General features: G+C 47.1%; 1 protein-coding gene across 1 annotated transcript; it reads right to left on the bottom strand.

Annotated features, from left to right (window-relative positions):
• Positions 1-2880: 2880 nt before the first annotated feature.
• On the bottom strand, positions 2881-11726 carry FGF23 (fibroblast growth factor 23). The gene is made up of 3 exons (XM_021690705.1): positions 11424-11726; positions 5622-5725; positions 2881-3787 (listed from the first exon to the last, which is right to left on the bottom strand). The coding sequence occupies exons 1-3, from the start codon at positions 11617-11619 to the stop codon at positions 3350-3352; spliced, it is 738 nt and encodes a 245-aa protein (XP_021546380.1). The 5' UTR covers positions 11620-11726; the 3' UTR covers positions 2881-3349.
• Between the last annotated feature and the right edge of the window lie 2273 nt (positions 11727-13999).

The raw sequence follows: 13999 nt of genomic DNA, 5'->3' as shown, positions 1-13999 counted from the left end.
TTTTTCTTTTATTTTTCTGACAGAGACACAGCAAGAGAGGGAACATAATCAGGGGGAGTGGGAGAGGGAGAAGCAGGCTTCCCGCCGAGCAGGGAGCCTGATGCGGGGCTCAATCCCAGGACCTTGGGATCATGACCCGAGTCGAAGGCAGATGCCCAACCAACTGAGACACCCAGGTGCCCCTTTTTTTTCTTCACTCACCTTCTCCCATCCTCACCCCACTAACTGTGTTGTGTCAGAAGTTTTAAATTTTCCTCTCCTTAGGGAGAACTGTCATGGACAGAAAAAAGAACTCTTCCAAGCCTGTGGAGGGGCAATGTCTATAGGACATCTTTTCTCTCCAGTGTTTAATTCTCCCTCTATAATGGAATGAAGACCTATTTACTCCAATATGGTTATTTTGGTACTGTTCCATTCCTATGGGTTATCAGATTTTAAAGTCCTTTGGGCCAGAAATAAAACAGAACCACTTATCCCTTCTGCCTTCAGAAATACTATGGAGGGATGAGCCTTGTCAAGCAGAGGCAATGTTAACAACAAAAACAGAAAAGAGAGAACTTTTAAAGCAATAATCTGCCTTTGATAAGTCTTGTTTTATGTGATTAAAGAAATAAGACATTTGACCTCTAGTCCTGTATCTATCCTGATTCCTGTCCCTCACCCTTCTCTGTCGTACGGAGGACTTTGGTACTCAGACTCTTGGATGCAATCAAAAGACAGTCTGGGTTGTCAGAAGGTCATTGGAACACCAGTCAAAGTAGTGAACACTGTACTAAATTCTTTTACGTTTGTGTGTTATGGGAAGAGGCTACTGTCAGGCAGTGAAAAACTAACTAGTCTTGAGCAGATGTAAATTTGAATACAAATGTGTGTTTGTATTGTGATGGAAAGGTGTCATCAGGTGTCATAGGCATCTTTGCTTCCTGTGTTTGGGAGTTGCTCAGGTAGAGATTAAAGAAGGAATTCTGGAGGCACCAGCTTGAGAGAGAAGACCTAGGTTCATTATCTTGGGGTCCTGCTACAAAGTCTCACAGGGCAGTAACACTGTGTCTGTGTCAAGTACATCCTAAGTGGTTCACTGGGATATTGACAGGGTTACTTCTGTGGGTATTTTCCAAATACAAAATTCTCTCCTTAAAGAAAACACTTTTGAGCTGCAGTGATCGGAAGTTCAGTACTGATAAAAAATCTTCCTTGTTTTCAGTCGTTCTGTCTGGATTAATCAAAATTGCTGAGTCCATTTATGAATGGCAGACTATTTTAAAATTCTGATGCTCTTTTTCAATTCAATAATGCTGTCTCTGGATTTTCACAATTCTGCCTTCCCATAATCCCTGTCGTTATCATATCTGACATGCTTTCATGTAACACAGAAAGGAAAAGCTAAGAGAAACTGAGATAAATTTTATTTTTCTTTTAAACAGAAGGAAGAAAAAAAGTGGGGTTACACTTTTATAAATATCTATAAATACTGAGCGATAAGCAAATTTTCCAAATAAATAAATAAATATTGCCACATGCTAAGGAATGTAGGAAATTGTGGGGACTACTCTGGCTCCGCCAAAGGAAGAGCCCCTAATAAATGGTATTGCGTTTATAAGATTACAACCAGTTTTCTGCCAAAGTCCTTTTGGGATTTTACATCTAGTTATCAGTACAGGAGCTTCCAAAAGCTTTTAAACAGTATAATGTCTCCAACAGGAAATGAAAACTGTGGAGATAATATTTGCCATGCACTGCTATATAGTTGTATACATAGTTTTAGTGTTTCAGAATAGGAACCAGACCTTAAAACCATCAGGTGAGAACAGTTTTCCAATGTTTCATAAGTAAAAACGGATCGGTTTCTAAGGCTGGGGGCATGATGGCAGTGGGAAAAAACAAGGTGATGCGAAGAAACTGTTGTTGAAATCTACTTTGCTTGCTAGCATTCTGCTCTGTGGGCGGCCATCTAAATAGAGGTAGGAACATGGGACCCCCTCATAGAAAGACTCCAAGTCAGGTGGTAAGGCTAGGTAGAGGGAGGTTGAGCATCAGGCCCACCTGGCTGGTGCTCAGCTGTTTGGTAAGTGAGGTTTGGTTTTCTTGGGACCGAAAACTGTCTTCAGTAATGCCCCCAGAATTTGCAAGTGGACAAAGACCCAGGCATGTCAGCCGGGAGTGTTTAACTCCCTCCATAGCCAGCGCTGCAGAGCAGTAAGGAGAACCAACAGCGTTGTCTTTGGGTAACTCCTACACTTTGGTCCCCTGATTACTGGACTTCTTTTCCTTTGAGTCCTTGATGCCACTTCACTTAGACAGAAGGACACAATCTGCCAGTCCACAGAAAACCGAACCCAGAGCAGTCCCATTGTCTCAAGACTCCCTCCCTGTGACAGTTATCCTGAATGCGGTACTACTCAGCCTGGAAGTAGGCTTCATCAAATGCCTCCGAGGGGAATTTGAATTTATTTCCATTTTAAAAATTTATTTCCATTTCCTAGCAGGGGAGATTTTCATGAGCCGATGCCAAAGCTCTTCCTCTGGCCAAATTCACTAAAGCCCAAGACAGGGCCCATAGACAGCGTCGTATCATGGACCGCTTGGGAACAGGCAGGGTCATTCTTGGCCCTCCAGCTCTGGCTGCATAGAAGGGGAAAGAGCATGGCAAGGGGGGCCCACTCCGTAGGGAGGTTGAATTTTCTAGCTTGGTTTCTTGCCTCAGTTGTCTAAGCATTCCAGTTCCGTTTTGACCAGCCTACTACCAGTCTTTCTGACAGCTCTTCTCCAGAGATGCTCAAGGAAGAGCAAAGCCTTGAGATTCGGACTTTTATCAGTTTGCCCAAGTCAGCTATTAATGCCCTAGTCAAGGTTGCGGACTCAAAAATGCCACCAGGGTCAGGGCAGGTGACACAAACGTAAGGAGCCGCGGAGGCTACTGGTATTGGCTCTTCCCTTCACCTTCCAAGCGGTGAACTCGCTAAACCATTGCTTGGTTGGTAATGCTAGACTGATGAAGAAGAGAGGCACGGGAAGAGAAACTGCCCCGGGTGGTTGGGGGAAGGGTGGTGGTCGTGGTGGGAATCCCTCTCTCCTTAATGAAGGCGAAACTTCTAGTTTATCTTTCTGGGCTTCAAAGTTCGGAAAGGTGGTATAGGTGAGGTGGGGAAGGCGGTGAAAGCGCCATGACTCAGGCCTCAAAGGTACCTTCTCGGGGGACCTCGTGGTGCATGGGGAGAAGCCGCTAACTGCGCACTTCACCCCCCACCTTCCCTTTCCCTGGACTGCGGAGGGCGCACGTCCCTCCGAAAAGCTCCGAAAAGTTTCGTTTTCGGAAAGACTGCTGGGAAAGGACTCTTTTCTGGTTTCCCTAGATGAACTTGGGGAAGGGGCGGCACCTGTCCACGCCCATCCCCCCGGCGTGCGCGTTCACCCGGCTGCCTCTGAGCACCCCTAACGGGTCGCTGGCCACCACACTGTTGTCCTCGGCGCTCGGGAGCTCCTGGGAGCAGGAGGCCGGGGCGGGGGTCATGCGGGGCCTGGGCTTCAGCACGTTCAGCGGGTCACGCTCCGTGTCCTCGGCGCTGCGCGTGTGCCGCCGTGGCCTGGGGGTGTTGAAGTGGATGAGGGGGATCTCGTTCCTCCGGGACAGGAACTGGGAGTAGGGCGGCGGGTTGGTGCCCGGCAGGAAGGCCCTCTTGGCCTGGCCCAGGCTGACGAGGAAGCGGTGCTGCGGGGAGTGGTACACGTCGTAGCCGTTTTCCAGCGTCCGCTGTCGGAACCTGCAGCTCTCCGGGCTGAAGAGGTGCTGAAAGGGAGAGCGGTGGGGTGAGCGCCGGGCGGACCCCGGCCCCCGTGCCCCGCCCCCCGCCCGCCCCTCCGAGGTGGGGGTGGGGGTACTGGGGCTGGCTTCGTCCTCCGGGGCTCTATCAGGGGGGCGTCCTTAACATCTCGCCACTCCCTTCTGCGGAGAGTGATCTCTGACCGTTGCTCTCCAAGTCGCCCAAGCAAGGAGCACGGTTGGGACTTGACCCCACAGCCCCCGCGCCCGCCGGGAGCCCCCCGCCGGCCCTGCACGGGGCTGGCTCGGCTCGGCTGGCCACGGCAGGCAGCACTTGTGTGCAGTTTCTGGAGGGACGGCTAACGTCAGGGGAACCCGGTCCTTCCCGCCTCTGCCTTTGGCTGGGAGTTGGCTTGGGTCTGTCTCCTTGCCTGGAGAAAGGAGGGGGGATGGGGTTTGTAGGGTCAGACATAACTGAGGGTACTCGCACTCAGAGATAATATCGTTTGGGATTTAGGGCCGGGAGCTCTGGCAACAGATGACTAGGTTTGAGCCCTCACTCTGCCACTAACTAGTACTGGGTTTTATTGAACACCTGCTAGGACCTTCACATGTTGTTTCAGTTAATCCTCAGACTCCACGGAGTGTTTTTACAGATGAGGACTATCTATATGCCTAAATGTGGTCAATAGAGATTTTAATTCAATGCCTATGTTTGTTCCATGGAGAGTTGTCTACTTGTGGCCAGGTACTGTTGTAGGTGCTGGGACAGGGCAGCAAGCTAAGCAGAAAGTCATTGCTGTCATGGTAGTTCTGGTGGGTCTGTCTGGGGGTAAGAGGCTCCTGAGATGAACAGTCCTACTACTGTACGATCTCAAAATCCTTTGGAATATGCCTGCAACCTGTGGTTTGGGAAATCCTTTGCTTACCAATCTGAATGACGGACGACCACAGTTGGGGCAGAGATCATTCATGAGAGCTTTATTTTTTTTAGTTTTTTTTATAAGATTTTATTTATTTGTTTGTTGGAGAGAGAGAGGGAATGAGCACAAGCAGGGGGAGCGGCAGGCAGAGGGAGAGGGAGAAGCAGACTCCCTGCTGAGCAAGGAGCCTGATGTGGGGCTCCATCCCAGGACTCTGGGATCATGACCTGAGCCAAAGGCAGGCGCCCAACTGACTGAGACACCCAGGAGTCCCCATGAGAGATCTTTAACTGGAGGGAGATCCTGACTTTTTCCAGGTGAGGAAACTGAAGTGGAGAGAAATGAGGGGACCAGCCCAAGGTCAAGAAGGTCTAGTAAAAGAATCAGAAGACACTAATGGCTTTTATTAGAGGACCTACATACAAGGTGTTGTGTAGGTGTTGTGTACATGGGTGCCCATAGGTGGTCAGACTAGAGGCTAAGAGCCCAGTCCCAGAACAAGACTACCTGGGTTCAAACTCCAGCTGTATAAACCTGAGCATCTACTACTTAGATTGACTAAATCACTCCATGAAAACATCACCAAGCACTGCCAATGGAATCTTTATAAGATTTTATGCTCTGGGGAAGAAATGAATTATCTTTATTTAAAAAAATTTTTTTATTGTTATGTTAATCACCATACATTACATCATTCGTTTTTGATGTAGTGTTCCATGATTCATTGTTTGTGCATAACACCCAGTGCTCCATGCAGAACGTGCCCTCTTTAATACCCATCACCAGGCTAACCCATCCTCCCACCCCCCTCCCCTCTAGAACCCTCAGTTTGTTTTTCAGAGTCCATCGTCTCTCATGGTTCGTCTCCCCCTCCGATTTCCCCCCCTTCAAGAAATGAATTATCTTTAAATGGTGACGAGCTCAAAAAAGAAACTCACGGATCCAAAGATGTTGCCTCTGAAGTCCATACAGAGGTACCTCCTGCTCATCACACCTGTTATCACCACAAAGCCGGCATCCTCTGATCTGATCATCAGGGCACCTATGGAGAAAATCATCAAGGTCAAAAACTGGCTGCACATCCAATTCCTATGTTTGAGCGCTTCCTGAAAACCCACCCCCATGAAACCTCCCTTGATTGATTTTAAGGGCGCTGATGACTTCACTTCACCCTCCCTTGTACTTACTTCTTCAGCTTCATTTCTTCTGATTCTCCCCTCCAAACAACCCCCCCATCCCATCCCCCATTTGCCTCCTACTTCCTCCTCTTGTCTGTATGGAGCACTCTGAATTCCCAGCATTTTTTCTCCTGTGCTGGACACATGTTTCCCTCTCAGCCTGCACTGTCTTTACTTCCCTGGTTGTCTGGCTAATACCTCTTAATACTTGTGGTGGTCATCATGTTCTCGGAAGCCTTCTGGGCTTATGCAATTCTTAAATCTACACCGAGATGTCCTTCAAGGATCCAGCTTGTGTATAGAGCCTGATGCTCCACTCAGGTATCTGTATGGTAGTCAGTGATCCATCACCCAACACCCATTATGTATTAAGAACACTTTTAGAATTATCTTCTCCTCCCTTCTCTGCTTATCAAAGTCTCTCATCCTTCAAGGCCAGACTCAGATGTGACTTTCTATGAGGACTTTCCTAATCTCCCTAATCAGAACAAATGCCCTCACCTTTATTACAGAGTGTGTTTCATTCACCTGGCCTAAACTAAGTTTACATTATATAGTGCCTCCCCTAGAGTGAGCTTCTTGGGAGCAGAGGGTTTAGTTTTCTGTGTCAAAGAGATACCACGGATGCACAGAATTGCTTCTTGGATCTTCATGGCTGCTCTTTGTCCCTTTCTCGCTTGGTGGTGTCCCCTCCAGTGCAGTCCCTCATGGTCTTTCTGTGTCCCCACTCAACAACCAATCTCCAACAAGGGCCTAAACCCCACACATACTACTTACACTTTGAATAACTGATAACTGCCTGCCCTTGTGGGGACTTGCAGTTTTACCAACTGCAGTGCATTGCTCCAAGGACGAAAGTCTAAAGCTTTCTGTTTTGTGGCAAGAGTATCATTCAGCAAGAGTTCCAGCCCAAATGCTGTTTAATTATATGACATTTTCTGCTAAAAATCATTTCTTTAAGTCTTTGGAGTCACTTGCATTTGCTTACCACAGAATTTCCATGTGCATCTCCTTTGGCCTCACAACCCCCTGGCAGGTGTTTGAATTTCTGTTCTAGAAATGTAGTATGGAGAGGTTGAAAATGCCCAGTATCTGCGCCCAGGAAGTGGGGGAGCCTCACGGGATGACTTACACCTAGGTCTCCCCTCTTTACCCTGTGTAGGCTCAACTCAGAGACCTCTGAGGAGAGTAGCAGACAATACCTAGACTCTAGCAGAGCTTCATATGGACTGAAGTTGGAATGATGTGGGACAGAGGGAATGAGGGTAGGAGCAAGCCCAGAAAGAAGGGAAAACAAGAAGGCCAAGGAGAAACATTAATTTGTTTCCAAGTTTAGCTAAGAGCTAGCCTTGAGGGAAGCTTCTGGAAGTGGGGTGGGGTATAGGAGGTGCAGAGGATATTTAAATTGCCCCATAATGAGGTCTGTCTATGGGTCTCAAATATATGGCTAAGTCTATGACAAGCCCTGAAAGAAACAAAGGAATGTGTAAAAAATAAGTTTTTATCCTGATGAATTTTCAGTCTAACTAGAAAAAAATTACACATAGTCCCTGTTTTTGAGTGGTTGTGCTTTAGGTACTTTACAGATTTTAAATTCTCAAACAACTGTGATCTGGCTAATCTTATTAGTATTAACATGGGTAGTAGCAGCATCCCAATTTATGTGCAAAGGGAACTAATGCAGGATTCAAACACAGGACAGCGACTCTAACATCCTCTTCCTCCAACCCAGAAATTAACCTCCAATAAAAGTCATCACCCGCCTGAGGAGACAAAATCAAGTGCCAAGATATATGTCGCAACCAGTGAGAACCCCAAGTCACGCTGCCCCTGAGCAGATCAGGGAAGGGGCACTGAACCAGGAACCAGGGCACTTGGATTCTGGTCCCAGTTATGCGACTTCCTAACTCTGTAGCCTTGGGCAAGTCATTGTTCTAGCCTCAGGTTCCTCAGCTGCGTATAGAGAATGACAGTAGCTGGCCTGCCGACTTTACAGGGTTCCGATCAGAATCGAAAGCAATCATGGTTGGAAAAGTTACTTTTTTCAAAAAGCGTTGAGCAAATGGAAGGCATTAGGTAGCATGCGCTGGCCTGCCGTTTATGACAAGCCCAGACTTTGGCAGCCACGCGGGCCTCGTGCTTGGGGTCAATGTGGGCAGTGTGCGAGCCACGTGTGCTGCTGGGCCCCAGGACCCATCCCAGGAGCAAACAGCCTGGAGGGGAAGAGCGAGCAGCTGCTACAAATGACGCACAGCCTTGAGTCAAACCAACGGGAGCCAACAAGAAAGTGCAGAAAATGGAAGAGACAGATTGCCTTCCCTTTGCCTGTGCAGAAGGTGTGTTTTCACAGGCAGGCAGGTTCTAGGGCAGAATCTGGCAGAAGGAAGGCACAACACTGGTTTCTGGAGCGACAACCTGTTGCAGCCTGGTGGGCTTAATGGACTGGCCTGTGATCCCAGAAGAAGCATGGGGTTGGGGTCAGGGTGTCCTGTAGGTTACCTCGAGCCAGTGTAGTCCTTTAACCTTTGTTTTTCATAGGTAGTGGAATCATTTACCTCGTTTGGTCCTCTTGAGGATGTAATGAGATAATATTTTTATCCATAATAAAAGCACTTTCTAAATGCTAGTAATTTTACTATTGCCACTTGCCTCCACTCTGCTATAAAAGTGGAAAATTATCGGGGCACCCAGGTGCCTCAGTTGGTTGAGCATCCAACTCTTGATTTCGGCTGAGGTCATGATCTCAGGATCCTGGGATTCATGCTCAGAGGGGACTCTGCTTGAGGATTCTCGCCCTCTCCCTCTTCTTCCACCCCTCCCCCCATGCTCTCTCTGTCTCTCTCTCTCTCAAATAAATAAATAAATCTTAAAAAAAAAGTAGAAAATTATTGGCTCTGTTCTAGTCTCATGCTGGTAAATGATAAATGAGATGGTAGATGTAAAGTGTTTCAAGCTCCCCAAAAGAAAGATAATATTTTGCAAGATTAAAGAGCCCCAGGATAATTCAGCTTCAAGTAAAGAAAGCACCAGTGGGGAAAATGGAAGAAGGAAAAATATCAGGATCTTGGACGTGGTATTAACCACGGGTAATAAGCATCTCTTCTGCTGTTTCTATGAAGTAGGGATGGTGGGGAGTGGGAGGGTGGCCTCCTTCATAGTAGGATCGGAGACTGACGTCGGAGAGGCTCTCTGGAAGTGGGGTGGGGTATAGGAGGTACAGAGGATATCAGTGATGTAAGCCCCAAGGGAGGTTATAGAATCTTACAGGCAGGTAATGTCACAACCGACAACCCAAAGAAGGGTTGGGCACTCAACTATTAATCAAGAACTGACTAAAGCACAATGATCAAATGAATCATATTTCACCAAGAAATGTATAATTAATTAGGAGGGAAAAAACACCACACACCTTCCATCAAGTGTAAGCAAATCTTTCACCAGTCTGTGAATTACTTATGCTACTTATCCACATGCCTCGGTGTTTCCTCTTACCTTTTTTACTGAGTTTTGACCTTTGTGTATACATTTATTTGGATAATACACACAATGACTTATTTTAATAGTATAAACGGTTATATAAAGTAGGACAAGTAAGTCTCTGCCCCCAACCTGACCCCCCCCGCACCGTTGCCCTCTGCTGGTTTGTGTTAATTTCTAGAGACACAATGCTTAGCTACTGTCTACATCTGACAAAACAAAATCATTTCAAAAAAAAATCTGAAATCATTTCCCTTCATTTTGCTTCTTCTCAATCATTTTAATTCACTTCCAGCTGGTATGAATGCCTTCTCTGAGGCTGATGCTGGTGGATATTTGAGGGAAAAGTTCTACAGCTCAAGCTGCCTGCTTGTAGGCAGAGCATCGCACACTGTACCACACACAGCTCACCACAGCTGGCTCACACTGTCTCTGTCATGCTCCAGGGGACATGTCTTTGAGGGTTCCTTTCAGTGAAAGTTTCTGTTAAATATCCCTTGAATAAAATGAGCAACACTTTGGACACATCAAGTATATCCAGATTTAGTTCAGATTTTTGCCATTAGACTCTAACCTGGTTTCCAAAATGTCGACTCCTGAATCCTTCTAGATCCCTTTTGAGTTCTGGAACCTCCCTGGTACTTGCAGAGAACTTTGGTCCCTCCTCTCATCACCTGTCACATCCATTGAGCACTTGGAGAGGCATGCACGGCTGGCTCTGCATGTGCATGTATCTTGCTACAGTTTTTTTTTTTTTAAAGATTTTACTTATTTATTTGACAGAGAGAGACAGTAAAAGAGGGAACAGAAGCAGGGGGAGTGTGAGAGGGAGAAGCAGGCTTCCTGCAGAGCAGGGAGCCCGATGTGGGACTCGATCCCAGGACCCCGGGATCATGACCTGAGCCGAAGCTTACCGAAGGTTACCGAATAAGCCACCCAGGTGCCCCATCTTGCTACAGTTTTAGGGACTTTTGATTCCACACAGCAGGACCACAGAAAATTATCGATTAATTCAGTACAGCAAGGAGGGCAAACCATTATTCCCATAAGAAGTTTCCTTTAATTAAACAGAGACTGTGATTACTCTGTCATTCCTTTCATTTGATCTAGATTGAATCTGCTTGCATGCTTCTGTATCCTCAGTGTAACTGTGACACGTTCTTCTAAAGTCAAAGACCTTGTCTTTTTCAATACTCATCCCCCCTCTCTCCACAGAATCCCCTATGTAGGTGCACATGAAGGGGCCCTCATTTGAATCACAGCTAATTGATCAACTGTGGATTGTGATCCATCTTGTCACAAACCTAATCTTTAAAATCATTCCAGTGGCCTCATGTTGCCAAGGAGTTCCCAACGAGCTCGATCTGCTACTGAGTGGAAATTTCAGCTCCACAGAGAGGAATCACCAACTGATACCAAACTGGTACCTCTGAAGCCCCCAGTAAACATGTTGGATGGAGAGATGCATGCGTGCATGGATGCATGGATGGTTCATGCACTTGGTCAGACCCATCAAGACAACATACCTGGACAGTTTGTCTTTAGTACATTTTTCCTGAGAAGTTTTATAAGACCAGAATATTAGAAGCTCAGAGTTGGAAAGAGCCCCTGAGTTCATCTATTCCAATCCTTGGTCTGAAGCAGGAATCTTCTTTATAACCTCCATTGTTAGCCCTGTCCAAAGTTTATGAGCCGAACTCAGTATCAATGACCTATCTAACTTTTCTCCTCTCCACTTCCTTGCCTTTTGGTTCTGTACATTTTTGGATTCTTTGGCTAGAACAAAGTGAGAGTGGCTGCTATTGTGGGAAGAGGGATTGTAGTTAAGACAAATTATTCTTGTTGGGAGAAACAAGTAAATGCTAATTAAGGGAGTGGAAGAATCTTCTCCCCGGGTTTAAACACACACAGGCACGTGCGTGCACACACACACACACACTCACAGACAAATAAGTGGATTCTGGGCAAGAAGTTAGGACGCTGGATTGGCACTCTGGTCTAGCCCAAGGCCTCCCCAGGTCCCTTGGGGGCGGGTGGACAGGGGAGCTCCCCATCCTTCCCAGCCTGAATGAAGCCCCTACTCACTGTAGATGGTCTGATGGGGTGTGCCATCCACATGGCCGTCCTTGTGGATCTGCAGGTGGTAGCTGTTCCTGCCGGTGGCCGTGTACAGGTGGGTCAGGCCACCCCAGCTGGAGCCGAGCAGCGGGGAGGTGTTGGGATAGGCTCTGACTACCCAGCACAGGACAGACACCAGGAGCCCAAGGCGGGTCCCCAACATCGCAGCGCTCTGAATGGCTAGCTGGGTTTGAAACCTGACACTGCCTCCCTGAGCCCCCTGCCTGTGCCTCGCAGGCCTTTTTCTTTTCTTTGTGGGTATCTGGTGTGAGGATCCTAGGCTGGATTCCCTCCTTTTTTCCCTCGGACTTTTAAAGGGTAGCCCTGTGACATCAAACAGGAAAAACTCCGCTGTCCACATCCTCTGTGTTGTAACCAGCCCATTGGAAGAGAACGCAGAGCCCTCTGAGGTGCACGGAAGGCACGTCGTTCCAGACACACACACACACCCCTCAATTTCAGGCCAGCGCTCCAAAAAGTGAGTGATGTGTGGGCAAAAGTTATCTACGACTCTGGGTTGTCTGATGACCTGTCCCACTTCCACCAGGAAATGTGAAGGCAGCCAGCAGTTCCGAAAAAAAAAAAAAAGTCCAGCTCCAGTCATGCAGTCGACAGACTCCTGTGCAATTAATCTCCCATTGAGTCTACTCATTTTGGTTTTCTCTGTCCTTTTAATTCCAATCAGCAACTGTGCATCCGGTGCTTTCTCTGTGCACAGCTCCAGGTGGGTGTCTTGAAGGTACAGAAATAATACAGGACACCATCGGGCAGAGGGCACCCTCTGAGATCCCTCTTCATGAAGACATAGGAGCTGGAAATAGAGGTCCAAAAGCCAAAGTTGCCATCTTGGGAAAATTTCAAAATAGGAAGAAAGGAAGCCAGGCCTTGAGGTCACTGCTGCTTTATGAAATTCTGAGGTTTGATTTCTCAGTTTTCCTAGTTTGGACTGCCTAAGGGCAACTAAACCGGTATTATGGTCTCTCCAACAGTATGGAGACTAACTCAGAGACGTCATGAAGATGGGGAGGCTGGTGGCTGAGCAAGGGGGATCAGAACCCGGGAAGGTCCCAGGGGCAGAGGGACAGGCCAGGGTGTCCCCACAGTTAGTGTCTCCTGGGCGCCTGGCTCCTGGGACTGGACACTTCCTTGCAGAACCTGCTCACAAGTATGCCCTCTGGGAAGCTACACTTGATGTGGCGTGAAAGTGCCAGTACCTGCAGTCCAATGGGGAGCAAGCTACTGCAATGCATACCAGAAAAATTTACACACAAGGACACTGCTCCTCTTCCAATTTTCCGCTTACTGAGTGCATGCAGGCATCAGGCTAGACATCGTGGTTGATAGAAGAGAGAGCTGGGTGTGATCTCTGCTTCAAGGAGGTCACAAGCTAACGGAGGAGGCAGAAGCAATAAGTACCCATTGCACAAAGCATAATGGGATGTACAATCATACAGGTGCAGGCAAAAGATGCCATTTGTTATCCTACATTTGTGCAAGTTTTTATAGCTCAGAAAGCATTTTATAATGCTAATTTTTACATCTCTTAGCTCATTTGAATCTCACTGCAACCCTGTGAGATAGTCACACCGGGCATTGTCAATATTTTGATTTTATATATGAAGAAATGGCAATCATGGGTTCATATGTCCAAAGTCACAAAGGCAGTTAAGTGGGAGAGCTAGGACAAGTTCTCCTGGTTCCCTAGGCTGCTTCTCCACTAATAATCACAGTGACAACTAACACTTATTGAGAGCTTTACTTGTAGTAACTCATTTCATCGTCATAATAACCATTTGAGGAGATGCAACTACCTCCTTTACACAGATGAGGGAACCGATGCACACGGTTTAAGTAACATGCCCCAAGATGTGCAGCCAATACGTGGATTGACGGTGGATTTGAATCTGGGCAGTCCGGCCCTTAGACCGCCTACGGACTTTGCTAGATGTACAAACCCACACAACATGTTAGGGCAAAAGAGATGGGAGCCAGGAACTCGGTAAGAGAGTGCAAGTAGCAACAAGACATAGTAGTCTCCAGCGTTTCTCTACAAACACAGGCCTTTACCCAGGATGTGCCTCTAAGATACGGGGTGCTGTCTCCCCAGGTTAGGTAGATGATCTAGGACATATGAGACAGTCTTCTTTAATAATGGTCACAGAATGACCCATAAATATAGTACCACATCTTAGCATTCAGAATTGAAATACAAATCATCCAGGAACATTTGCCAGTTGATAACCCCACATTTCCTTTTCCGGTTGCAAAAGGTAGAGATGGAAAGTACCTGTGAAACAATCAGCAGGTATCAAGAAACTTCTCTGTGCAAGAGAGAAGGGAGGAAGGAGTTCCAGGAATGAAAAGCAGAACAAACATCCTTGAAGGGCTTATACTATAACTGAGCAGAAGAAATCCTTGTTCAATACAAAGCATTGTGTGAGAAGAGCTAAATTCCTGGGATGTGCAAGAAATGCTAACAGTGGGGCGCCTGGGTGGCTCAGTCAGTTAAGCATCTGCCTTCAGCTCAGGTCATGATCTCAGGG

Source organism: Neomonachus schauinslandi, chromosome 5 (genome assembly GCF_002201575.2).
Source record: "Neomonachus schauinslandi chromosome 5, ASM220157v2, whole genome shotgun sequence".
Classification (NCBI taxonomy): Eukaryota; Metazoa; Chordata; class Mammalia; order Carnivora; family Phocidae; genus Neomonachus; species Neomonachus schauinslandi.
The sequence above is the reverse complement of the archived record's forward strand: the minus strand, read 5'-3'. Positions and strand labels throughout refer to the sequence as shown.